Raw genomic sequence first — 24843 nt, 5'->3', positions numbered from 1 at the left:
GGAGGTTTTGTTGCTGAGGAAAGAGACAGCATTCCTTGGAAGAAAAAAATGTGAAAATGTAAAAGTCTGAATGAGCCATTTTTATATTTTACTTTAAGGAATAGTTCAGCCAAAAATGAAAATGATCTCATCATTTACTCACCCTAATGCCATACCAGATGTGTGTGACTTTCTTTTTTCTGCTGAAAACAAAGATTTTTAGAAGAATATCTCAGCTCTGTAGGTCCATACAATGCAAGTGAATGGTGACCAGAACTTTGAAGCTTAAAAAGCATATAAAGGCAGCATAAAAGTAATCCATAAGCCTCTAGTGGTTAAATGTATTTTTTTTTTTTTTTTTTTCAGATTTATATGATAGGTGTTGGTGAGAAACGGATCAATATTTAAGTCTTTTTTTTTTTTTTACTATAAATCTCCACATTGAGTTCTTCTGTTTTTTTTTGGCGATTCACAGTCTTCTTGCATATCGCCACCTACTGGGCAGGGGGGAGAATTTATAGTAAAAAAGAACCTACATATTGATCTGTTTCTCACCCACACATATCATATCGCTTCTGAAGACATGGATATAACCACTGAAGTCATATGGATTACTTTTATGCTGCCTTTATATGCCTGTTGGAGCTTCAAAAATTTGGACCCTGTTGACTTGCATTGAATGGACTTACAGAGCAGAAACTCAGTGGGTAATCCATATGACTCGATTGGTTTAGAGCACTGCTCCACTCTGTCCAAATCAATTCACTACCCTTTCTCTTAAGGGCATTGAGTGGCACTGCCAGTTCTGCAAAGTGTTGGTAGGATGGTATTACTGGAGGCTTTTGAAGTCAGTGGGAGTGGGAAAACACTGGTTTTGTCTGGGTCAATTTCCACCCTCTTACCTGGCACAAAATGACACAAAAATTGCACAAAATGGCACTTTAGTTGAGCTTTTAAAAAAAGTGACACTTTTTCAGGTTAAGAGTCAAATTTGCAGCTTTAAGTTTGGCAAAAATACTCTCCGAGTCCTTAGTGTGTTGCTCTGGACTGGCAGCGAAAACAATAATTTTGTCTATTAAGACAAAACAATTGACTTCCCGTAACTCGCCCAACACTTTTTCAATCAAGCACTGATACGGCCAAAGGATGCATTCCAAAAAAATCGAATTTAAATCGGATTTCAAACCACATATGGATCGGCTTCATAAAGATAGAATTTTGTGTGTGTGTGTGTGTTTGTGTATCTTTTGATTCTGGTATATTGAATCCATATGATGTTAGGACATGGAAAAAATCCTGCCATCATTAAAAACACTGTATATCATTTTAACAGTTTCTTACCATTTCCATCTGATTGATTATTTTGTGGAATATAATTTAAACTTTATGCAACCAATGATTCTCCAAATGGGTTGTCCTTTTTAAGTCTTTGCCAGGACAGCAGCATTGTTATTTCGTGAATGGTGATGCCCCAGTCCAGGAGGGAAGGTCTCTTCAAGGAGCTTTGGTTTCCAAGATTGCGTTCAGACATCCTGCTCAGGTGCCTGCTCTCCTCGACATCATACGACACCAGGCTGCTTACAACACACTGATAGGCAGCTGTGTCAAAAAGACCTACATTAAGGAAGGTGAGTATATCTTCTTTTTAACATAATAATTGTGGCAGTTAGAGTTGATAGATTATCAAAATAAGTTTCTATTCTTTATTTTTATTCAAGGTCATTTAAGTGATGTTAAATTTGTACACTGACATGAAATGAAGTCTGAAGACATGAAATGGTGGCCGCCGTAATGTGATCACATGACCAGCTGAATACTACTCACTTCTCAGACACTTTCAGCTGTGGAATAAATTCTGTGTGGTTGACAAAATCTGTGAATAGAGTATTTCTAAAATGACATTAGTAATGAAAGCTTTTTCTTTTTTGTGATGTTGCATGCACACTGATATTTGTCAGTATAAAGTTGGTGTGCTCCGATCGATCAGCTACCGATTTAAATCAGCCGATCTTCGTCTTAAATCTTTGATCAGTCGATCGTGCTAAGATTCAATGCCAATGTTTTTTATAGCATGCAGGGAATCACACATACACTGCTACTCTAATAAATGAGCACTTGCTCAGCCCTTGAAACATGACAGTGTGGCCTGTGGAGCATGAGTTGTTGGGAATTCTAAGCATTCACGAATTTAAACTTTAAGACATGCTGTAATTCAGATGAATGTGCCAGTTTGTTTAAAAACATTTTTTTTTTAAGAATTACACGTGTATGAATATTAAGGTAACCATTCAAGAGTCATTATTACGGTAGTAATTCTGACCCGCTGCACAGTTAAGAGCACGGAGAGGATAAAGAGACTGCAAATGGGTATAAAAGCGAATTAAACAACAAATAAACTTGCAAATACAAATCTGAGTATAGTACATGATGTAATGTGAGTTGTGACAATCAGACATTGTGTGGAGCAATAGAGACTGTTTGAGCGAACATGAGCACTTTCAGCTTCACTCGCTTCAACATGCAGTGCTCTCTGTGTTAATCAAACAAGTGCGCTCTCCAGGTGCTTTTAATATCTCATCATCAGTCACTCTCAGCACTATTCTGTGAGGATCCCAACTGATTAATGTTGGTCACAAACCACTAATCACAGCAATTTACATTTTAACCATAACGGCACCGCGTCTTCACGCATTTGTGTAATAATTAGTGATTTGTGTTACAGCAAAACACCAAAGACAGTAAAACAAATCATAAATATTTATGATTTCTGACTGGAGCAGTTTTAGAGCTTGTAATGGATATATTTGTCTTATTTTTGAATGTTTCTCTGCTGTGTGTGATGCTCTCATGGTTTTTACTGCTTACCAGTATGTCACAATGACCTTTTGATATTGACAACAGAATTATTCATATACTGTTTCAAAACAAATAAATATTAGCAATTCACAATTAATGTCATTGTTAACGAATGGAACCAATGAACAATATATTTTTTACAGCCTTTATTAATTATAATGTTAATAAAATTGCAATTGTTCATTGTTAGTTCATAGTGCATTAACTAATGTTAACTAATACAACTTTTGATTTTAAAAATGTAATAGTATATGTTGTAACTAACATTAAGTTCATTAGTTCATGTTAACTACAGTAATGTTGTTAAATAATGATAACAAATGGAACCTTTTTGTGTTACCGTAATTTTACTGTGTGGGGCATAAACATATAACTGCACAATATAACTTGCAAAAGTGTGGCAAAGGGAACTTTTTAAAAAATTGGCATCGGTGTCGGACGATCTTAGTGTTAAAACATCGGAGATTGGTATCGACCTCAAGTTTCCTGATTGGTGCACCACTAGTTAAACCCTCCAAAAGTTGGCTAATCAGCATTATGCCACAAATGCTGTTGATTGAGCTTAACTTATATTGAACCCAGAATATTATTTTAATGGTATGTAATTTTTTTTCTGTGTGGGGCATAAGCATAGAAATGCAGCATATAACTTGCAAAAGTGTGACAAAGGGCACTTAAAAAAAAAAAAAAAAAAAAACGTTGATCGGTATCGGCCTCAAATTTCCAGATCGGTGCACCACTAGTATAAAGTCCAAAATCATTGTCATATTGAACTGTGAACCAAACATTCTGTTGGTTGAGAGACATCAGACCAGTGTTCAAAGAACTGAAAATACATTACGCATACAGAGGAGAATATGGATTTGATTGCATTTACATTACATTAATTCGTTTGGCAATTATCCAAAGTGACTTACAAAAGAGGAATAATACAACATAAGTGATTCATCTTAAGGAGACAGTAGTACTAGTATCATAAGCAATTCATTATTATGCAGTTATTTGATATATTAAATGGTAGTTGTATTTTGCAACAACACAAATATTCTTATCTCCGTGTGACTGCAAAAAAACAAATGGCAACCTGCTAGCAACTATAAATACAGACTGAAAAATCAAAGTGCTTCAGCAGTAATGTAACAGTGAAACCTTCCACAGACTTGCATGTATTTTGCTACATAGATAAAGTTTTAAATTGTTAATTATTTATCTGTTTCTTCACTGAAAACAATATTACTTCAAATATAAATGGTTTCAGATTCTCAAACTTCAAACCCAAACACTGCCATAAAGTTTGAATCACTTAATGTGTTAATTAAAAGAATATTCCGGCTTCAAAACAAGTTAAGCTCAATCGACAGCATTTGTGGCATAATGTTGATTACCACAAAAATTATTTCGACTTGTCCTTCCCAGAGTTTTACATTGCAAGAAAATGCGAGTGCAAAAACTGCGTGTGAATGTGGAAAATTATTTGGCCGCACTGGTGCAAGTGACAACTGATCTAACACAGCAACTTATAAACTTATACTGTAGCCTACCATCAGAATAAAAACTTCCTATTGCATCTAACCTCATATGCAAAGTGCTCCAAAATGTGGCATGTTAGTTATTTATTTATTAAGAGCACCGTTTCTCACTATCACATGGCTGCAAACTCTCTCTCTCTCTCTCTCTCTCTCTCACACACACACACGCAGAGCCACAGTCAGATATACCATGTAAAGATGGGTTAAGCATAGTTTCTTGCTTAGATTATTTTAAGTCAAAATCACGGACAGTGTTTTGAATTATGATGGATTAATGGTTGTCTTAAAAAATGGGGCCAATTGTTGGAGGGCTTAAAGGCAGAAATGTGAAGTTTATAATTTTATAAAACAACTTACATTAATTTGTTAAAACTTGTGTATTATTTGTGTATTATCTGTAAAGTTGTTTAAATCATAATTTTTATGGTCATTTAATGGTTAATGGCATTATGTCGTCATGGCTTTACATAGAAAATGTAAGCGATTTTATCACACTAAAGTCATGTTAACACTAGGGCTGGGTATTGATACAGATTTCCCAATTCAATTCTGATTCACAAGCTTTCGATTCTATTGGGATTTCGATTAGATATTGATTCATATGGGTATATTTTAGTTATAATGTCCCTTTTGCTTACATATGAAATAAATTCTCTCCCAGCTAATGCTGTTAATTATACAGGGGACCTTCAAACTAAGTAAAATATGAAAATATAAATTTTACTATTTATATTTTATTCATTTTTCATTATTTTGGTCACATTTTAAATGTATTTAAACAATAAATATGATATTATATTGCATATATTATATTTTGTTACATGTTTATTGTTTAATTGCATAATTTGTACTATTTACAGGTATTTACATTGATTTGTTGAACATGTGCTAAAAACCGGTACTGTCTCTTTAAGGAAACCCAGCATTTCTGTAAACAGCATCTTTATATTAGCGCATGTTAACGAGAGACACTTGAATGGCTTTAACCCATCTGTGCTATGCCTGATTAGAATTAAATGTTATTTTTTGTTGTTTTTGATCAACAACTGAATGTAAAGAACAGAAAAGGTATTAAAAGAGATATTATTCAATGACAAATGGGTTGCGTGGATCTCGTCTTTGGACACACATTATACGGAACAACTTTTACTCTCAACACGCAGTGAAAGGACCCTGCTGCTGAACACTCCACCACTATACTACTCAATTACTAGTGAGTGAAATGTAAACATTTACCAGCCAGTTGCCAAATATATACATTTTTAGTCGCATAGCGTAAGGTTTGGTTGCAAATGCGAGTGATTTCCTCTCATTGTACTGAAGGGTTGCACATAGAGTAAACGATCGATCATGGGATTTAAGAATCAATATCGAGATTGTTCAAATGAAGATTGTGATGCATTGGGAAATCGATATTTTTGTCTTTTTGCTATACGATGAAACTATGTGTATTGTAATGTTTACAGATTGGCCCCATTCACTTCCTTTGTAAGTGCCTCACTGGAACAAGGATTATTTTTTTTATTTTATTAGTTTTTTTTTTTAAAGAAAAAAAGGAGAAACGAGTGAAATAATTTTTGGTGGTAATCAACATTATGCCACAAATGCTGCTGATTGAGATGAACTTGTATTGAACGTGAATATTCCTTTAAAAACTCAAGTTGAAGGAACTGAGCTTTTTTGGTTTTGAGCTAAAGCTACATGAAAATATCTTGTTATTAACGGATGTACAAATTAATGGTGTACTGAGAGACATTATAACATAATTTCCTGTTTGTAGCAGATACCCCTGGACTGCTGCAGTTTGAGGTGTGCCCGCTAACAGACTCCAGCTTTAGTGTGTCCTTTCAGCATCCTGTCAATGAATCACTTGTCTGTGGTAAGAAAACAGTTTACCCCTCTCACACTATCTTTCAAAAAAAAAAAAACATCATATAATGTCTGTTACAATAGATTTGAATCTGATCTCAAAATCTCTTGTTACTCTCAGTGGTGATGGAGGTGATTGACTCAAGGCAGGTTGCCTGTAAGCTGTATAAGGGTTTATCTGATGCTCTGATCTGCACTGATGACTTCATTACCAAAGTAGTCCAGAGGTAGGTGTAACACTGTATACAATGCTAACAGATGTCATTGAACCTATGCTTCAAGAAAAAAAATAACTGCACAGCTCATCTTCAAAATGCAGAATAGTTTATTTACAGACAGAAAAGTTGGTAAATAAACAAATCTGCATTTTGAAAATGAGCGGTGCAGGCGATATGATGATTTTTATTTTATATACTGTATGTGCCATGACCTGCACCACAAAATTGAAGGTGTGCATTTACTTCAACTAGTTTTCAAAATTATTCAAAAATACATGTCCACACAATAGATTCTTCTGCAAACATACAGATTTGTACAGATATGGAAACATAATGCAAGTCAACATAGCCTTCTTCAGTTGGCTGCAAGTTCATCAGATTGTATGTTCTGGTGATACACCTGGGGAAGAATCTCTTGGCATGCCAGAGCCATTTCTGACAGCCATGTTCACATGATATTACACTACAAAGATTGCCTCTTGTGAATAGATGGTAGTGAAACTGATACAGTAAAGCAACTCAGACTATTCTGAACAAGTGGCGCCCTGCCATAGGCGTGCATATCATGTGCATATAAGCCGGGCCATAACACCACATCATTAGAATTTTTTGACTGAAGAGAGGAGAGCGCATCTCTCAGTCCCTTAACAGAGAGAAATCGGTAGTGCGGCAAAGCTACATAGCAACTCGTTTCCTCCTGGTTCAGAGAATCAAGGTTACATCAGTAACCGAGATGTTCCCTTTTAAGTCCCTTTTCAGTCACTTCGATGCTGCATCAGTAACTGATGCTATGGGAGCCATTAGGGATGGGATTAGGTACTGGAGTACTCAGAAGTGACCACAATGTTCAATAATGAAAAAGATGATCGGTAATGATCATGCGTGATGTGAATTTGTTTTACTAAATTTGAAATTCAGTGATAACTATACACAAAAGTGTCACAGAGGGGCCTTATTTTTAATTTTGAGATTGATTGTCATGATTTTCAGTGGTACCCTTGTGGTCTGAATCATCACAGCAACAAGCTCCAACAGTGCACTTTGACTTTCTTTTCGGGGCAGAGACAGCGCTCAGCATTCTGGAGAAGTGCACACGCAGCAAGCGAGTTCTTTCTGTTAAACTGCCAGATGGAACACAGCTGAATGGAACAACGCAGGGTCTTCAAAACATTTTCAACTTAACACATTGTATTAAAAACTTGATGGTTATGGAGTATCTGGTCAAACCAACCGCAGTTTGAAAATACATGGTTCAGCTGCCAGGAAAACAGAGGTGCACGCTTAAGATAATGATGGTAACCTGAAGGGAGAGCAGAGAGACACGCTTTCTGAGGATTCTTTCATTAAGTTGGCCAGTGAGTCTTCACATACTGACAAAATATGAAGCACTTTATTTTTATTTATTTATTTATTTTTTACTTTTTGTAACAGACTATGTTATAACAGCCTTTAATAAGCACTGATTTAAACACGTTGACAATGCCTACAAGCCAACAGGGTAGTAAAAAGCATTGAAATGACCTCCCTTTTGTATTGAAAAATGGGAAGGAAGAGGGACAAGAAACTAACCATTTATTTTAATAGTATAGCAATGACACTAACTATTCCAGATAGTGGAACATTGCATGAATAGCTCTGCTTCACACATAGTGGGAAGAGAAGAGACAAAAATGGCCACAGACGGGAATGCAATACAGTGGCACTAACAGGGTTGTGGACCAATGAATAATAACACTCTTCGCTACGTAGAGTGGTCAAAACCAGTCTGTCCACATAAGCAATGACACTAGCCATCTTGGGTAGTGAAACATGATAACATATATTTATCCTTCTTTGCAGCCAAAACCTGGGAAGGGAGGGAGCAAACATCCAAGTTATAAAACATGGCTAAGTTGATGAGGCCGATTTATACTTCTGCTTTGAACCTGCGTGGCTATGGCGCTTACGGTGTAGCCTACGGCATAGCCTGACATGTACCACTTCAAAAATGTAACTGCGCATCGCGTCAACGCAGACAACGACAGCTGTGATTGGTCCACTGTGTACCAGAGACTGCCCCTAGCATGGCAAGAAATTATCTGTGGTAGCTTCGCATTTTATTATTTTATCTATGCATCTATATCCACTGATCAGTGATCGTGTCACATTGTGTTTGGACCCGTTTCGTTTTCTGTGACCATTTGCTGTTTTTTTATTCTGTTTTATATGAACAAGCGAAAACGCGACAAAAGACACTGTTTACGTATAATAAACTATTCTCAGGTCTTTAACTATCAGGTACGTGATTGAAACAGTACTTGTCAAATTCTAATCCAGAACTTTCCGATCTGTATGATGTTTTGACTGTATGTTTGACTATGGTGTATAGTAAATAATCATATTTCATAAGTTATAAAAACGGAACACTTCTAATTTGTCAGCTGATTAAAAAAAGCATCTGTTAAGAGTTGGTTATTTTGCCTAAAAGCATAGTGAAGAGTTTAAGCTTTAAAATGACACCCACTGTGTGTTGGTCATGCAAGCAGTTATTGATTAATTTGATAAATGTTTTTCAGCATGGAGCGTCAAAGTATGCCACATTATTTATTTTATTATTATTTAATGACTCAAAAGCAAGCATTAAGTCTAGACCTGATTTATCGTCTCTGCATGGCAGGCAACATGTATAATAAATAATATGTACCTAAATACTACATACTTTTATGAACTTGTTTTAATGCTTCAGTAATTTAGTAAATACTTTTGAATCCACGAATACCATTGCATTGCTTAGTTATTTCAGGAATTAAGGCATTTTTGTCCCAAAACAAAAGCATTTTGGCTCTGTACTCACCAAATGACACAGACACACCAACGCAGAACTATAAATGCAAACCAACGCGTTGACCACTATGCGAAGCCTGTGCCGTATGTTTGACGCAGAAGTAGAAATCAGCCTTTAGGGGAAGCCCAGCCTGCAGCTAGACAGATGTCTTCTACGGTCACGCCCTTTGCCCATCCTCCTTGTAGAATAAGCCCTAACACCAATGAGACACTATGTGCCTGCGACTCATAAGTGAGCGCAAAGGCTTCTAAAGTCCATGGGAAATTCTTTGCTTGGAGATGGCCAAACCCTTTGAACAGCCTCCAAAGCATACAAGAGCTGTTCAGGCAGCCTCAATTGACTCGTTCGGTCTATGTACATGCTTAATGCCCTCACAGGGCAAAGCATATGCAGTCTCTTAGCCTCATCCGAGAAGGAGAGAATGCTCGAAGTGTAACAACCTGTGCTGCATTTCCCAAAAGCATCATAAGCCTAAGTAGATCGTAGAAACCATTGGTGCCAGTGGTCTCTATGATCAACTTAAGCTTGTGATGCTTTTGGGAAATGCAGCCCTGAACCCTAAAAGGGTTGGCCAGCATTTTGGGCACATAACCCTAATAGGGCTTTTAATTAGCCAGGTCCCAACTCTAAAGAGTCTTTGATCGAAAAGGTAATATCCCCAACATGTTTGACTGAAGCCAAAGTGATCAGCAGCACAATCTTCAAAGAGCGTATGCATAAGCTTACCGCCTCTAGTGACTCAAACGGGGAACCCGTAAGCATTTTCATTCCGGCTCCGTTCCAGACAGGGACGGTAGCGGGGTGAGAGGGTCTTAGCCGTCTCGCACCACAGAAAAAATGACTGACCAGGGGTTGTTTGCTTACAGACAAACCACCCAAGAGGTCATGATTGGCTACACCACAGCTCCGACTAGGGATGCCAGATCGTGCCTTGTGCTTGTGAGAGCAGTTCCCTCCTCAAAGGAATTTCCCATGGGAGAGAAACCAACAGCTGTACCAGCTCCGGAAATCAATCTCTCTCTCAAACACAAAATAGTAATTTTTAAAATGAAAGGTTTTTTTAATAGGCCTTTAAAACGAGAGGGCTTACACCAGGGGTCGGCAACCTTTATAACAGTTTGAGTGAAAAATCTTGCATGTGAATTTTTACAGAGCATCTTGTGAAAGTACATTAATGAAAGAAAACCTGTCCTTTTGTAAAAAATGAGTTAACAGTTAATGTCACAAATTTGCTCATTTTATTACTGATCACGAATCTTAAATTATGTCATACATTTTTCAGAATCACACAAAGGGGTAATCACTAGGACGCAAGCAACAGCGAGAGAGGAGCAGGCTATTTTATTTATATGTTTTTCGCACCTGACTTGCATTCTAATCTATATCTTGATGTAATCCTCATGATCATGCAGTGTGTTTTCTTCAGCTGAATGGGAGACTAAACACTATTAAAGTGTGATGAGACTCGTGCTGCACGTGCAAGCCATTCGCGCATCACAAACCGATCAACTATTTAGCCCTTTTCAGTGAATCGCACCTGCAAAATCCTAAAACTTTATTTCCAGGTTTAATTTATATTTTGAATAGACTCAGATTTTTGAACCCCACCATGTGGGTTTATGTTTTCTCTTTTAATCTTTTAATGTAATTTTGAATTTGACCATGGTTTAAGGACAGTATACCTGTATGCTGGGTTGGAAACCTCAAGGATTAATACTGGTGTTTTCCTTATTACATCACATGTTGTTCTGAATGCAAAAAGAAACAAATGAAACACGGAATGTAGGCTGTCATCTGCGCAGCCTGACCGAAGCAAAGCGAGTGCATTTACTCACGCGATTAACCGAAAGTGAAGCGCTGCCGCTCCTGATGCACGAATGGCTTACACGCGCTGCACAAGTCTGTTGGGTATACTGCAGTCTCATCACATTTTAACTTTTTGTTTAGCCTCCCATTCAGTTCATGAAAACGTGCTGCGTGATCATGAGGAAGGATTACATCAAGATGTAGATTGTAGATACATCAGGTGCAGAATTTCATATGAATAAAATAGTCTACTCCTCTCTAGCCGTTGCTGGCGTGCCAGTGATTACCCCTCCGCGTGCCAGCATAGGTTGCTGATCCCTGGCTTACACAAAATATTCTCTATATTAGGATAGATAACCCTATAAAGAATGAAGCTTAGTGTCAAAATTAAGTCAAACTGGTAACCCATAGGTACATTTAAACATAATGGGACATTTTTGGTTATTTATTTATTGTCACAGTTTCATTATGTTGGCTTGACAAAGCCAACATACTGATCTACTACATAAGCTTATTATTATTATTATTATTATTATTTTTTGACCCAAAAATTTCCAAGAGTATGTCCTCCTAGAGCTTTCAAGCTACAAACACCAAACTCACCACAGACCTTCAGACTGGTCTGACTCGGATTGCTTTATCTTTTCTAACTGATCGGACTTCCAGTATTCCCGTATCGGACTTCCGAACAGGACTGATTTTAAATTGACTCCCATTCAGGGTGTGAAAACTTTTCCCTGTAATAAATCCTTTAGAGGATTCAATCTACTTCCAATCACTCCACCACTCATACTTTCTATCACTCACTCCATCACTCTCTGTTCTATCTTTCCATTACTCCACTCTTTTTATTCTTTCTTTCACTCCATCACTTTAACACCCTAGCAACTGCATACAACCTAGCAACCATTTAGGGCACCCTAACAACCAAAACCCATTGACTGCCATTCAAAAAGGCTGAGTGTGATATCTTCAGATCAGAATGTCCTACAGACATGAGAGTTGGCTTGTTTGAATTGGGTGAACAATCAGTCTTCAAGTATCATCATGGAAACTACTTAGCCATGCCCTAGCAACCATTTAGAGCAGCCTAGCAACCAAAACCTTTTGACTTCCATTCAAAAAGGCTGTGTGATATCTTCAGACCAGAATGTCCTACAGACATGAGAGTTGGCTTGTTTGAATTGGGTGAGCAATCAGTCTTCAAGTATTATCATGGAAACTACTTAGCCATGCCCTAGCAACCATTTAGAGCACCCTAGCAACCAAACCCCACTGACTTCCATTTAAAATCAGTTAGAAGGGTATCTCAGGATCAGAATGTCGTACAGACTTCATTTTTGGCTTGTATGACTCAGAACAGCAAGCAGCCTTCTTGGTATCACACTGGCAACTGCCTAGCAACCACATGGGCTTACCCTAGCAACCAAGTAACAAATCACATATCTCTGCACCAGAACATCGTAGAGACTTCCGGGTTGACTTATTTCACTCAGGATGGAAAGGAGCCTTGATGAGTATCACCCTGGTAACTGCTTAGCAACCAGATGGGGTAACCCTAGCAACCAAGTAACAAATCACATATCTCTACACTAGAACATTGTAGAGACTTTTGGGTTGACTTATTTCACTCAGGATGGAAAGAAGGCTTGATAAGTATCACCCTGGTAACTGCATAGTAACCAGATGGGGTTACCCTAGCAACCAAGTAACAAATCACATATCTTTGCACCAGAACATCGTAGAGACTTCCGGGTTGACTTATTTCACTCAGGATGGCAAGGAGCCATGATTAGTATCACCCTGGTAACTGCTTAGCAACCAGATGGGGTTACCCTAGCAACTAAATAACAAATCACATATCTCTGCACCAGAACATCGTAGAGATTTCCGGGTTGACTTATTTCACTCAGGATGGCAAGGAGCCTTGATTAGTATCACCCTGGTAACTGCTTAGCAACCAGATGGGGTTACCCTAGCAACCAAGTAACAAATCACATATCTTTGTACCAGAACATCGTAGAGACCTTCGGGTTGACTTATTTCACTCAGGATGGCAAGGAGCCATGTTAAGAATCACCTTGGTAACTGCCTAGCAACCAGATAGGGTTACCATAGCAACCAAGTAACAAATCACATATCTCTGCACCAGAACCTCGTAGAGATTTCCGGGTTGACTTATTTCACTCAGGATGGCAAGGAGCCATGTTAAGTATCACCTTGGTAACTGCCTAGCAACCAGATGGGGTTACCCTAGCAACCAAGTAACAAATCACATATCTCTGCACCAGAACATCGTAGAGACTTCCGGGTTGACTTATTTCACTCAGGATGGAAAGGAGGCTTGATAAGTATCACCCTGGTAACTGCATAGCAACCAGATGGGGTTACCCTGGCAACCAAGTAACAAATCACATATCTCTGCACCAGAACATCGTAGAGACTCCCGGGTTGACATTTCACTCAGGATGGAAAGGAGGCTTGATAAGTATCACCCTGGTAACTGCCTAGCAACCAGATGTGGTTACCCTAGCAACCATGTAACAAATCACATATCTCTGCACCAGAACATCGTAGAGATTTCTGGTTTCATTCATTTGACTCAGGGTAGCAAGGAGCCTTTTCAGTATCACCTTGGTAACTGCCTAGCAACCAAATGGGGTTACCCTGTCAACCAATTTGCCATTCATAAAAACAAGCAAGGGGTAGGGTTGCATAGGACTTTTTGCAGCTGGCTGTCTGTCTGTATGATGTTCCTTCTGTCTGTCTGACTGTAAGACCTTCAAACTTCCAACTCTTCAAACTATTTTAAACTTTCAGACAAGGCTTTGTCAAGCCAACATAAAGTTTGTCTTCAAACTTTACTATCTAGTTTAATTATTATTATTTATTAGGGACGAAGCACTAAAGGTTTCAGTACCACAACGATTAATAACACTAATTAATTTGTTTATTATTAATTGTTTCAAATTCTTAAGTAATTCAACATCAGTTAACAGTCCTAAATAAAATAATTAAAATAAATAAATTTAATAAATAAAAAAAGAATAGAACAAAATATACCAATTAAGAAAACAGCTTTAAATGTTTTTAACAGCAGTATCAAGTATTTAAGTAAACATTTAGAATGAAATGCGACATAAATCCTTATTATGATTATTTGATTAATATTAATGACACACTAGACAGCAGCTGGTATATTAGGTTATATTTACACTTATGAAATGTAGTGGAACACAAATCTGAAATTTTTATACAAATCCACTTGTTCTCCACTGTTTATGTTTACTTAAGACATAACTCACTGTGTTTACATGAATATCCCACCAAGACGGGCATTTTGGTGGAATTTTGAAATGTATTTGACGGTGCAGGCGCATATCCGCATTACTATGAGCGATCTCGGAGCACACACACGTGTTCAGCACACACGCATAAGCCGCCTGTCAGTCAAACAGTGTGCAGCTATTACGAATTATAAAATTTCGTGCTCTGGATTATTTTCAACAAGTGACACAGGCCTAGGCTCTATCACAAATATAGCCAGTTATTTTTTCGTTATTGATGTTTTAATCAGGCTACTTGTCCAGTTGAACAAAGTAAAATTCTCTTTCACTTGCCCCTTCATAAATCCTCTTGTCCCGGACAAGCGTTAATGTCAAGCCCTGTGTCAACTGAGTGGCACAGTGTGTAAAGTTCTGGGCTATAGTTCCAAAGGTTGTGGGTTCTTGAATTTCTGTTGTATTGGAGGTCTTTGAATTGTGCTTACTGAACAGTTGCAAGGCTTGTCCCGGGTCATTTCTGCTTGCAGGTATTCCTATTATCCTTTTTTGTCTTTCTCACCAAGGCCCAAAGCAGTCTTGTGAAGTAGTGTGGGGTTGCTTTGCACATCATATACAGTTCATGCAATGTGTTGTGCTTGCCATTTTGGTGTTTGGCCATGTAATTTTTGCTTGCAGCAATGTTTTTTTTTTAATTTTTTTTAATGATTTATTAAATCATATAATATCTAAAGACTGTACATAAAATGATAAAATTTATAAATATGTTCAATTTAGTTCATCTTTTACTTGTTTATAAAGAGTTGAGGAAGAGTGCTTGTTTGTGGACTGAACATGTGCTACTTTTAATACCATTTGCTCGGCCGCTACTGAGGATGATAATAAAGACCATTTCACAGAACTGCATCATTCTTAACTGCTGAAAAAAAGTGTTGCTTTACAACATTCTGCCCATGTTTCCCACACTCCAGTGATGACATGACAGTGACGCTGAAGTTTCAAAAGAAACGCACGACTTGGGTGATCATTTTATGCGATCTGCCAATTAAGAGACTACTGATAGGTGGCCGATCGATCGGAGCTTAATAACTAAGATAAAGACTGCAGAGTTAGGATTTGTCACACCCATTTCAGGTCTTGGAGCTTCTACTAATGATCTAATTAGTTTAACCAGACAAGGTCTGAATTTAACAACATTTTTGCCAAATGCTGGTCTGTGAATTTTGAATTCTCTGGCAGGAATAATAAAATAACCTAACACTAAGGATTTTTTGCGAAAATTTTTAGCGCATCAAAATAAAGCTGATGGAAACGCAAATTATCACTAATATTTCACAATTGTCGACATAATATTTTTCCGTTTAACTTTCCATTTAAAATAATAGACGGCAGTCATGGAATTAGCCCACAATACAAAAAAAACATATTCATTTCTGTGCACAAAGAGGTTTTAAATTAAAAATAAATACACAATAATAGAATAAACGATGTTCTGGAACACTAACATAGCCCAATTATATTAAATTATTGTTTAGCTTACTTTTGAAAAAATGCTGGCAAAATTCCCTGTATTAAATTAATGTATTTAACGTACCCTGTTCTGTAGACGAATAAAGTCGGCTGAATGACATTTTCACTTCAAGACTATAAACTATCAGAACTATTTGTCCAATGAGTTCACTTTCAGAAAACAAGCTTTTGAACATTTTAAAACTTTTAAATATTTTAAATCTAACCCTCTTTACCTCGGATCACATTTGCTGAGCTTCTTCAGAAAATGTAAATTGCATTATGATGCTAAAATTAATTTTAGATGATAATCAAGTTCAGTTGGTCGTTAAAAGTTGCTGGACAAATATGCGGGACATAATGCAGTTGTGATGGTAATGCTTTAGATTAGATGATTGTTCAAAATAGCCTATTGAATATCAGGAATGTATCATATGTAAACCCTGATATTACACCGCATAAATGTTTCTTTAATAGCTGTGCACACAGCATATACACATCGATGGATGATCCTTATACTAAGACCGAAAGTTTCCCCTGCTACTTGGTGCAGGATGCCAGCTTGAACAGGGCCATGGCGATTCGCTTTCGGGTCGGAACCGGTGGCAACCTGCAATAGGCGCAACATCAGGACCAATATTACAGTCCTATCAGAAGGGCAACTGCTCCCTTTTGATTGCAATTCCTCATCTTCTGATTGCATTTATTTGTGAAATTAAAATGACAGTTAGCTGGTTAATTCCAATGAATTGTCTCAATACTTTCCCCATTTTACCAAAACTTAGGGACATCTGGGAGGCGAATTAGCGATAAAGACACATTTCTGTATGGAAACGGCTTAAGGGCAGATTTATTTTGCGATAAACCAAAACTTATGCGACAAAGTGTTTTTTAGGCATGACGTCATCACGCACACCATTTTTATCGATAAAAGGCCATTTGAATGGAAACAGGCAGAAGACGGCAAATTTCGCAAAAACATTTTTACGCATTTTCACTTTGTCGATAACAAAATAGCACGAAAAGTGGATGGAAACTAGGCTACTGTCAGGTTACTGCTTTGTCTTTTCTATCAATGGTCTGTATCAACTTATAACCCAAACATAATGCATCATGTTCCAGTTTTGTTCTCAAAGGTGCTCTGTTGGTCTACATTCAAGGTCACACGTGTTTAGATAGAGCGGTTATCTAGGTTTCCGCTATTCTTCGATAGCCTCAGTCAGCGGTAGATGTAGATGCCAGACATAAAGCGCGACCAGTGCAATCTAATTCCCAAATGATTCTTTAGAGATGGTCCTTTTTAGTGATAAAAAAAAAAAAAAAAAAAAAAAACTGTCTGAGCAGTGTCTGGATGAATCTGATTAATTGACTCACTTGAAATAAACCAAGAACTGTTAGCATGAGATAAAGTTACTGACTGGTTGGTCATTTAGTTTAAAATACACATAATGAGTTTTTTGTATTAAGTAATTACATCTGAAAAAGAATATGTACTATATATAACTCTATATGAACTTTAAGGCAATTTAATATTTTTTAAAAAGCAGTTAAGTTTTAAATTAGCTTACAGAATTTTTTTTCCCATCTACCAGCCACCTTGGCAAAAAGGTTGATTTCGGACCCTGGACCTAGGTGTGTCAAATAAAAGAGACATCCAAAATGTGCTGTGCTGCTGGGGTACTTTAGCACCAGGATTGAACACCACTGTGCTAAAAAAAAACTACATGTTCAGAAACAAAGAGCAAAATATGATCTTAATTGTACCATTAAGGAATCTGAATCCCTGTTATGTGTTACATCTTTTTTTTTCTCCCTAGATGTATGTCCATTCCCGTGACAATGCGTGCCATCCGACGCAAGGCAGAGACCATTCAGGCAGACACTCCAGCATTGTCCCTTATAGCTGAAACTGTGGAAATTATGGTGAAGAAGAACCTGCCCCCAACTGGCAGCCCAGGTTACATGGGAATGGGTACAGGGCCTGATAGGAGCAACCAAATTGGTCTCCCTAGTCTAAGTGGTGGGGCCACCTCTGCAGGAAACAACAGTATTGGGGGAAGTGGGTCTTTCCAAGGCTCAATGACCTCACTGTTTATTATGAGTCATACAGGTCAGGGAGGCTCAAGTATAGACAGCATGGGACAGGTTAGTGGTCAGCAGCAAACATTGCAACAGCAACAACAACAGCAGAGCCATGGTTCAGATGACTTCAGCAAAGTCACTCAGAATCCCATCCTAACCAGCCTTTTGAAAATCCCAGGCAGTGTCGGGTCTAGTCCTACTCCCCAGGCACCTCAGCCTCACCAGACCCCCCCACCGACCACCTCTCCCGCAAGCAACACCAAAAACCACCCCATGCTGATGAATCTACTGAAGGATAACCCCTCACAAGATTTTGCTACATTGTACGGCAGTAGCCCTCTAGAAAGACAGAACTCATCTGGTTCCCCCCGGACAGATAGCCAAGGGCAGTATTGCCCTGGCAGCAAGGGCAAGAAAAAGCGTCCGAGAGTATCTGAGAAAGGAGTAATGGGAGCAGGAGGTGGAATGGGCATGAAGCAACAGTTTCAGCAGCAGGTTGGGGGCATGACGCAACAGCATCATCACACTCACCACTCTGAAGATGATTTCCACCGAGAGCTTTTCTCCATGGATGTTGATGCCTCCCAGAACCCCATCTTTGATGTCAGTCTACCAGGCGATGGACTTGACACCCCTCACAGTATCACCCCAGCACCAAGTCAGTGTGGGACTCCACCTTCAGTTCCTGGAATACCATACCTTTCACAGTCTCATGTTCAGCCTCAGTCACAAATCCAGTCTCAGACACAAAGATCTGTACCCCGTATGGTGCGACTCTCCAGCTCTGACAGTATTGGTCCAGACATTAATGACATTCTGTCTGATATTCCTGATCAGGCCAACAAAGGAAGCAATAGCAGTCATGGTCAGCATCTCATGGGTGGTGAAGAAGGTGCTTCCTTAGGAACTCCACTCCAGGATTCCTCCAGCTCAGGCCAAGGTAGTGCAGTGTTTGAGGCCGACCTGTTTAATGCAAACAGCAATGAAAATCCCTTTACTGATGCAGCAGACCTGATTGCAGAGGCTGCCACTGCAGCAACACCAAATAGCGATTCTTCCTCTACTAATTTCTTCCCAGATACAGACTTCAACCCAGAGCTTCTGGGAACTGGACAGGGAAGCTTTGCACAGAATTATTTTGTAGACAGTTCACCCAGCCCTGACCGAGATCTTGACCTGGTCAAAGGTTTCAGTGGGGGAAGTCAGCAGAACACCCCTACAGGCACACCTCAGAATCCCACCTCACATGGTCAAAATACTCCAGAGGCCTCGTTGAAAGACCCCTTTGAAATGGGATTTTTTGGTGGGAACAGTAGTGGAGGAAAGCCAATGCTGGGTACAGCATCAGATATGGGAGACTCACACCCTTCTCATGTTGGTGGGGGCCAAAGTCCACTCATGATGGGCATTGGGGCAGCTGTTAGTGATTTTAAAACCAGTGATTCAAAGATTAAACAGCAGCAGCAGATGAGATCAAAGGAGGATAATGGAGGAGAAAACTCTGGAATAGGAATGGGTGGGACAGGTTCTTCTGAAGTGAAGCAGGTGAAGCGCAGTCGTACTCCTTCAAGTGAGAGCAAATCGAAAGACAAACCACCAAAGCGTAAGAAGCTAGATCCTGATGGCAAGTCCCCTTCACACAGCTCAGGGGGTCGACCTTACACACCTCCATGTGGGAGTGCCGGTTCTGGAGGATCCATGAGTGGTGGTGGATCCAAGTCACCTGGGAGCTTGGGTAGGTCTCAGACCCCACCAGGAGGTGCTACTCCACCAATCCCCAAAATCACAATACAGATTCCCAGGACTTTAACTGGAGGGAAAACATCTTCTCATGGAGGTTACACATCAAGTAGCTCAACAAGCGGAGGTACTAGTAGTACAAGTGGCACAAGCAGTAGCAAAAGTCACCATTCCCACTCTTCTTCCTCAGGGAAGATTAAGAGTGGTAAACTAGAAGGCTCCAGTGGGCAAGGCAGCATCTCCAAATCATCAAGCATTGGAGGGGTTGGAGGTGGCATGCATCCTCAGTCCAAAGGCTCCTCCATGGGAATGGGTGTAGGCAAGCCATCCTCCTCCCCCATTACCAAGCATGGTATGTCAGGCTCAGGCAGTGGTGGCAGCAGTGGAACAGGAAGTGGAAACAAAATTAAGCCCCAAGGTGGTAAGCCCCCTGGTTCCCTCATGAACCCTAACATCAAGCCCAACATCTCTCCTTCACACTCTCGTTCTGGCAGTTCTGACAAACTTTCCTCTCCGATGAAACTTCAGCAGAGCCAGGTCCCTGGGACCCCACCCTCTTCTAAAGCTAAGTCCCCTATTGGCTCAGGCAGTGGGGGATCAGGGGGCTCTAAGTCCTCTTCTAGTGGTGGAATGGGTACTCAAAAACAATTAGGCAGTAGTTCATCTACAGGCTCTTCTGCATCATCATCTTCCTCTTCAAGCTCCTCCTCTTCCTCTGGCTCCATGCCCTTTTCTTCAGGTGGCCAGTCACAGTATGGGAGTAGTGGAGGTTGCAGTGGTGGGGGTGGGAACAACCCTAATGCAAAGGGTAAGTCACCAAGCCGAAACAAAAAGCCATCTCTTACGGCAGTCATAGACAAACTGAAGAGTGTTGGTGGAGGTATTGGTGGGGAGGAGGGTGAAGGTGGTGGTGGCAGTGCAGGTGGAGGAGTGCCTCCAAATGTTGGTCCTACATCCTCCAAGCATGGAATGTCCTCCCAGGGAGGAGAGTTTATGAGCAAACGAGAGAAGATGGACAAAGAAGGCAAATCTAAGGTGTCAGGGGGCAACTCTGGTGACAAGAAGTTGATTGATCCCAAAAGTGGCACGGTGAGTGGAACTGGTGTGGCAAAGATTATTATCAGCAAGTCTGATGGGGGCTCTCCAAGCATTAAGTCTAAAGTAACTCTACAGAAACCTGGAGAAGGTTCTGGAGATGGCTCCATGCGCTCTCAGCATCCAGGCCACAAAGCGTCACCCCTTTTCAGTGGCTCTACACCAAAACATGACCGCAGCTCTCCAAGTCACAGCCGGTCCCCTGGGTACACCCCCCTAAACCCAGACAGTGAGAGCGAGTCTGGCAGCAGTTCTGTTGCAGAAAAATCACACCAGAACAGCCCTAGCTCAGATGATGACCAAAGTATGAGACCACACCAACCCCCACAAGACTACCTGAGTTCCATAGCCATCAGCCAAGGTGAGAAACACAAGAAGCATAAAAAGGAGAAGAAAAAGCAGAAGGAGCGGGAAAGGGATAGGGACAGAGACAGAGAAAAAGAAAAGAAGAAGTCAACAATGTCTTGTGGGCCTTCCTCTCACTCATTGAAGACAGACAGCTGGTCTAGGTCCCCTATTTCCTCAGAACCTTCAATGTCATTGCTTAGCTCAGAGCGCACCTCACGACCAAGTCCTGTGTATATGCATACAGAGGATGACGACCTCATGGACTCTGCCTTAACAGGCAATCTAGAACCATTTAAATAGACAATGCTATGCTCTGTAATTTGGGGACTGGTTTTTTACATTGACAAAACAATATTTTAAGTATTTTATGAAGATTATGTTGTATTATTTTATGCCACATGCCACTCTTAATATTATGTATTGCAACGGGAAGTGCTTTGATCATTTAAGGAAAAAATATCTTTGGATCCTTGAAGCCATCCTTTTAAGGATTTTTGTATTATTATTTTTTTTTTTTTGTATTATTTTTTTTTATTTTTTACTTTTGACAGAAAATTGGGTGCACGATTTGAAATAGATATTTCGTAGTTATGTTATTTTTAATTGAAAGCCCATTGTTTTGTGTCTGTCTCAGACCTACATTATAATATTCACTGTGAAATTCAACTTTAAAAGGGTAATATTGTCATTTGTAAAGGGGTCATTTAACTTTCAAGATAACTTGACAAATCCATATTTAAATCCATATTCATGTTTAAACTGTCTTTTCATTTAAGTCTCTTGTTGTCAAAGAAAAGAAAATAACATCCACTTTTTAAAAGAAATGTAAAGCATTTTTCCTCTTGTCATGCTATTCTCAGAATGTTTCACAACCCTTTACAGTATCAAATGCCTTAATATTTGTTTAAAATATTTTTATTTTATATCCTTTTATTCATAATTTTTAATATTTAGTTAACAACTGGAGATGAGCATAACAAGAAATCATTTTGATGTAAATACAGATGTAGTTTTACATAACTAAAATAAATATGCTGGTGCCAATTTTCTGTTGCTTTTTGAATGCCTTGCCCGTAACTTCAAGTTACCATATGTCATTAGTGAAAAATCAAAAGATGTCCCTGGTATCTTATAGTTTAAAAAAGGTACCCTTTAAAGAGTGCTGGTTACATTAGTTATGAAAAGATGTACAATTTGTGCCGTATAATTAATTATTCATGAGAAGGTGTGGCATAAACCTAAAAGGAGTGCTTTTCTGTCATCCTGATTGCATTGTGCAAAAGCACAAAGTTGCATGTGACCGACAACTCTGAAATGTTTGTTTGCAATGTGAATTTTACAGAAGAAAGAATTATGGAGAGGAGGACAAGGGCTTGTTTGAAATGCATTATTTTTATGTAGGGTGCAAAAACAAACAGTTTGCCATTTATTTGCATTAATTTAGACACTAAATCTGAAGAAACCAAATGCCCTGTGTGTATTTTTGTATTGTTTTAAGCACTTTCAATGCAGTGTATCAATTTCGGAAACGTCCTGGTTACTTGCATAACCTCCGTTCCCTGATGGAGGGAATGAGACGTTGTGTCAGTGTAGTGACACTAAGGGTCACTCTTGGGAGCCCGAGACACGTCTGGTCTTTGATAAAAGGCCAATGAAAATTGGCGAGTGGTATTTGCATGCCACTCCCCCGGACATACGGGTATAAAAGGAGCTGGTATGCAACCACTCATTCAGGTTTTATGCTGAGGAGCCTAGACAAGGTCCGGCCATTTCAGCGGGCAGTTCAGCGTTGTGGCAGGAGGGACACAATGTCTCATTCCCTCCATCAGGGAACGGAGGTTACTCAAGTAACCAGGACGTTTCCTATCTGTCACTCACTCGACGTTGTGTCGATGTAGTGACACTAGGGGTCCCTATACAAAACGCCACAACTGGCTGAACTGTATTACGTGAACTGGCGGTGTGTGACGGGCAGACAACTGTGTGCCTCGTAGCCAGCGCACCAGGCCGACACGTAACCTCCCCCAACATAGTTATGAGTGTCGAATGGCCCTTTGGGGACAAGTCGACTACCCAAAAGATAGAGACAGGCTAACCCAGTCATGGCCTCTTTTCCCCTTCTTTTTTTCACTCCCTAAAAAACAAGGGGAATTATCCAACTGGGCAACCAGGTCTAGTCGGGGGTGTCCCTCCCAAGGAAAGAAGGTCCTTCCTCAGGGGAATTTGCCGGGGGGGGGGCTGTCGCGAGGAGCGTGAGGTCCGAGAACCACGTCTGGGTGGGCCAGTAGGGTGCTACCAGGGCGACCTGCTCCTCGTCCTCCCTGACCTTGCACAGAGTCTGTGCAAGTAGGCTCACTGGGGGAAACGCATATTTGCGTAGGCCAGGAGGCCAGCTGTGTGCCAGTGCGTCTATGCCGAGAGGTGCCTCAGTCAGGGCGTACCAGAGTGGGCAGTGGGAGGATTCTTGGGAGGCGAACAGGTCTATCTGTGCCTGTCTGAATCGACTCAAAATCAGCTGGACCACCTGAAGATGGAGTCTCCACTCTCCCCTGTGGGTAACCTGCCATGACAGTGCGTCCGCTGCAGTGTTGAGGTCGCCTGGGATGTGAGTGGCTCGCAGCGACTTGAAGTGCTGCTGACTCCAGAGGAGGAGATGGCGGGCGAGTTGTGACATACAGCGAAAGTGCAGACCGCCTTGGTGGTTGACATATGCTACCGTTGCCGTGTTGTCTGTCTGAACTAACACGTGCTTGCCCTGGATCAAGGGCCGGAACCTCTGCAGGGCGAGCAGAATTGCCAACAACTCGAGGCAGTTGATGTGCCAACGCAGCCCATTGCACCCCAGCCCGTTTTGGAGGTGTCTGTTGTGACCCCGACGCACCTGGAGACCTGCTCTAGGGGAACACCTGCCAGTAGAAACGAGAGGTCGATTCAAGGGCTGAAGAGACGTGACAGACCGCTGTGATGACCACGCGATGTGTCCCGCGGCGCAATGCCCATCTCAGGATTCGAGTCTGAAGCCAGTGCTGAAGCAGTCTCATATGCATCAACCCGAGCAGGGTGGCCACTGCTGAGGATGCCATATGCCCCAGGAGCCTCTGCAAGAGTTTCAGTGGAACCGATGTTTTCTGTTTGAACGCCTTCAAACAGGTCAGCACCGACTGTGTGCACTCGTTCGTGAGGCGCGCTGTCAATGAGACTGAGTCCAACTCCAAACCGAGAAAAGAGATGCTCTGAATTGGGAGGAGCTTGCTTTTTACCCAGTTGACCCGAAGCCCTAATCGGCTGAGGTGCGAGAGCACCAAGTCCCTGTGTGCACACAACATGTCCCGAGAGTGAGCTAGGATTAGCCAATCCTCGAGATAGTTGAGAATGTGAATGCCCACTTCCCTTAACGGGGCAAGAGCTGCCTCTGCAACGTTCTTGAAGACGCGAGGGGACAAGGACAGGCCGAAAGGGAAAGTAACTTAATCCAACCAATGAATGTACTCCCGAACCCATACATTTCTAAAATCTTAAAAAGATAATCCCATTCTACCATATCAAACGCCTTTTCGGTGTCAAGTGAAATGGCAGCGACTGGAGACTGATCATTCGCTACTGACCACATGATATTAATGAAACGCCTGATGTAATCAGAAGAGCTGCGGCCCCGAATAAACCCCACCTGATCTATATGTATAAGAGATGTCATAACCTTAATTTGA

At 40.3% G+C, this 24843-nt stretch overlaps 1 protein-coding gene across 2 annotated transcripts in view; it reads left to right on the top strand.

Moving 5' to 3' along the window:
- Positions 1 to 22910, top strand: part of LOC127422987 (mediator of RNA polymerase II transcription subunit 1-like) — a 40596-nt gene extending 17686 nt beyond the window's left edge. The window contains exons 13-16 of one of the 2 annotated variants that reach the window (XM_051666945.1): positions 1406 to 1607; positions 6148 to 6243; positions 6355 to 6460; positions 17689 to 22910. In XM_051666945.1, coding sequence (XP_051522905.1) covers positions 1406 to 1607; positions 6148 to 6243; positions 6355 to 6460; positions 17689 to 21436 — 4152 coding nt within the window. In that variant the 3' untranslated portion in view covers positions 21437 to 22910. Of the gene's footprint in view, positions 1 to 1405; positions 1608 to 6144; positions 6244 to 6354; positions 6461 to 17688 lie in introns of both variants that reach the window. The other variant, XM_051666944.1, reaches the window with a different exon arrangement.
- Positions 22911 to 24843: the final 1933 nt, after the last annotated feature.

This window comes from Myxocyprinus asiaticus, chromosome 32 (assembly GCF_019703515.2).
Source record: "Myxocyprinus asiaticus isolate MX2 ecotype Aquarium Trade chromosome 32, UBuf_Myxa_2, whole genome shotgun sequence".
Lineage (NCBI taxonomy): Eukaryota > Metazoa > Chordata > Actinopteri > Cypriniformes > Catostomidae > Myxocyprinus > Myxocyprinus asiaticus.
Note: the sequence above shows the minus strand (reverse complement) of the source record. Positions and strands in the feature narration are given on the sequence as shown.